The 3,471-nt window shown below is 40.4% G+C and overlaps 1 protein-coding gene across 1 annotated transcript; it reads left to right on the top strand.

Annotated features, from left to right (window-relative positions):
- Window positions 1-1,729: 1,729 nt before the first annotated feature.
- Window positions 1,730-3,060, top strand: LOC130137542 (uncharacterized). Its single transcript, XM_056309100.1, has one exon. The coding sequence runs from the start codon at window positions 1,730-1,732 to the stop codon at window positions 3,053-3,055; it is 1,326 nt and encodes a 441-aa protein (XP_056165075.1). The 3' UTR covers window positions 3,056-3,060.
- Window positions 3,061-3,471: the final 411 nt, after the last annotated feature.

Here is a 3,471-nt window from a genome sequence, read left to right as displayed (position 1 = left end):
TGTGTGAAAAATTGGTCAATCCGATCCTCATGCCCGGGATACGATTCGTCAATTTATTGTTTCTAAATTTAAACGGATATCGGTAATATTTCTTGTGCGAGATGGTGTCGTGTTGATTCGATTTCTATCTTTGTTTGATTTGAATTGATCTTGTTTTTCTCAAAAAAAAAAATCCCAAAAAGAATGAGTTGCTTTAGGATAGAATATGATAGATTGCATTCTTAATTTGAGTAATTTTTAATTTCGAATTTTAATACCAAAAAGAAGACACTTTAGGATAGATTAAATTATTATTTTTTTTAGAATAGGTTGCATGTTAATTTAGGCAATTTTTTTATTCCGAATTTCATTGAAAAAATACCAAAAAATAAATTATTTGTCCGTCATTAGAATTAGGTCACGTCGTCGCATGACATATAGTTTGCATGCTAGGTTGCATTAATCGCATGTCATTTTTGCACGTCATTGCATATAGGTTAGTTTGCATTTTAATAAAGCGCAAACCCTAATGAACATCTTAAGTGCCTTGCTTTGTTAATTAGAAATCATATTAGGATTGCCTGTGTGATTTTTTACTAACAATGCAGATGCTTGCGTGGCTTTAAGGTATGTTATCCTGCTATTTATTTACTGCTTTCTTGGGTGTTACTTTGGTGGTTTGCGCACCCGCATGATCACCTCACATGCTAGTGACTGAGTTAAAATGAATCCAAACCGTCCGCCAAAACATTTTTTGAAAAGAAAAGGTACCGAAAGGGCGTTAGACTAGATCTAGCGTAACCAAGTCCCCGAGCTTAGAATCTCTGGTTCGTAGGAATAAAACATATCTCCCTATGTTTTATTTAGGTTTCTAATCGACCTACCATAAATAGATTAGTGGCGACTCCAAGTACGAAAACTTTTGCATGTTAAAAACTTAAACCCTAAGTTGCGAATTGGTAGGGCTTGGGAGGGCCCGAGTTAGGCTTAGTCTTAATAATCCATTAGCCCGAGAGAAATTTTAGGTCGCGACAGCCTTGGCGACTCACTGGGAATTGAGTTAAAACTCTTAGTGGACTTAGGCCAGTTTTTCTTTTCAAAAAAAAATATTTTTGTTTGGCAGCGAGGATCCCAGGTACGTCCCTAACATTTTAAGGTGTTAAATGTTTTTGTAGAATGGGAGTTATAAGGGGTGGAGTGTTTGTTAACCATTTTCTTGCAGGGAGGTGTTGAGATTGGATGTTTCAATTTTGATATTGAAGCGCTGTTTGCATATGAACTGTTGTGCATGCCTATGCATCTTCACTACACTCTAGCACACACAACCTTGTCGCCGGACTCCGGGCCGCATAGGATCACCTAGGATGGTATTGAGATGGATACCACTCCGACCGTCCGCCCGCGGTACGAGTTGCCCATCTCAATCCCGATATTTCTTTCTTGATGTCAAAGAGATTACCACCCCGGTCCGCATGCCCGCGACATGGGTCGGCTCTTTGACGATGCCGGAGTTACAAGGACCCGACTTAGTCCGCATGCCCGCGGCTAGTCCGATCATCCCCGTGGCTCCACTTTGTTAAGCTTTCTAGAGTAGAAATCGAGCCACGTAGCATGCGTATGTCTATGTGATTGCCATCCGGTTATTGGTAAAGTAAGTCCTTTGAGCTTTTTCTTCGCAATTTATTTACTTTATCGTATTGTTTTGTCGGTCCATGACATTAGGTTGATCGCAAGTCTTGGTCAATATACAATGGGAAATTCCGACATTCGACTTATTCTTCCTCCCAAGAAGGAACTCAACGCGTGGTGGGACAAGCTAGACCGAGCTGGTCGTGAGTTCGTGGAATTAACAATTGGCCGACTCCTCCCTCTGTTGCGTATCAACATTCATGGCGGCCTCATTCAAGCACTTGCCCATTGTTGGTGTCCAGAGACGACTACTTTCATCTTCGGTAAGCATGAGCTCACTCCGACCTTGGAAGAATATAGCATTGCCATTGGAAAACCTTTGGAATTAGAATTAATTAGTCCACCTATTGGAATAAATCCTGTCTCGATTTTATCTGATTTTCTGAGAATCAAGGAAGAAAAGATAAGAAAAATTTTAAAAGGTCACCGCAATACTTGCCCATTTTCATTTCTTGATGAATGTTTTCAAAATGGCACTTCATTTCAAATGAGAAGGATTTTCCTACTAGCTTTCTTTGGGTTTATACTTTTCCCTCACTGCAAGAATGCTATTAATCCTTTGATTGCTAAGTTAGTGGGACAAGTGTGTGGGGGAATGAACTTTGTTAATGCCCTCCTGGCAGAAACTTTTCTTTCCCTTTCTCGATTTAAAGAAAATGGAGACAAAATCTTTCGTGCTTCTCCTGAACTTTTGCAAATTTGGTTCTTATCCCACTTAAAAGGGTTTGGTGGTCTAATGATTATACGTGAAGTTAGCAACTCTGATCACCCTATCATGAGATTTGAGAATAAACAAAAACATGCACCGGATTATCATTATTCCAATTGGCTGGCTTTCTTTAAAAATCCAAAGTCCAAATGTTTCCTATGGCATGCTAAATGGTTCCAAGTTCGTGAGGCCAGACTCACATGTGGACATGTTGGCCCAATCCCTTTACTGGGATTCACTGGGGCAATGGAATATTACCCAACTAGGGTGACTCGCCAGTATCAAGTGGTGCAAGAGCTTCCCCCAGCTTTGAAGCAAGCTGATTCAATTCGAGTCGACTTCACCGACGGAGACCTCGACCATGAGGATAACATTTCTTTAATCAAGTCGCTGTGGGATATGTGCCATCCACAAATGCTCATATGGCCCGAAAAAGAATTAGAGGGTAAAGAAAGAAAGTACTATGCTACGGCTGAATACATTCGACGACACAAGATTCCAGATAATTTACTCCCGAAGATACCAATGGTGCCTGAGAAGATCACCAACCGTGCTGAGAAAAGATGTCTCAAGAGAAAAGCTGAGAAGTTACAAGAGCAAGTTACACACTTGGCCAAGGAGAATAAGCGATTACGTTTGGAAATCACATCCCAGTTGTATATTGATCAAGCCAAATGAAATGGCTCGTGTCTTTTAAGATATTTTTCTTTCTAGATTCGTTGTTTAGGAATTGAGTCATTTGTTTTTGCATTTAAGTGATTTCAAGTTATAGTCGTTGTAAAAAAATTTCGTCATTTCAATAAAGAGGTCATTTTTAATCAAAGCGGTTAGACCGATGTCATGGATCGGCATGTGATTCTTCTTGACACTTATGTATGCCTGTTTTATCCGTGAAATCAGGTAATTACGGACCGATCACGATCGCCTATTCGTACACGGTCAAGAACTAGAATGGCCGATCAAACTGACTTACGAGATCGTGTCGTTGGCATTGAGGACCAAATGAAGCAAGTCCTCACTGCAATGCAACAGATGTCTGCCGAGATTAAAGCCTTTCGACTGGCTCCCATTCCTGCATCCCCTGAGGCATCAGC

The sequence above is a fragment of the Syzygium oleosum genome, unplaced genomic scaffold (assembly GCF_021117445.2).
Source record: "Syzygium oleosum isolate NSW1041296 unplaced genomic scaffold, Sole_v2.1 Sole_v2.03, whole genome shotgun sequence".
Lineage (NCBI taxonomy): Eukaryota > Viridiplantae > Streptophyta > Magnoliopsida > Myrtales > Myrtaceae > Syzygium > Syzygium oleosum.
Note: the sequence above shows the minus strand (reverse complement) of the source record. Positions and strands in the feature narration are given on the sequence as shown.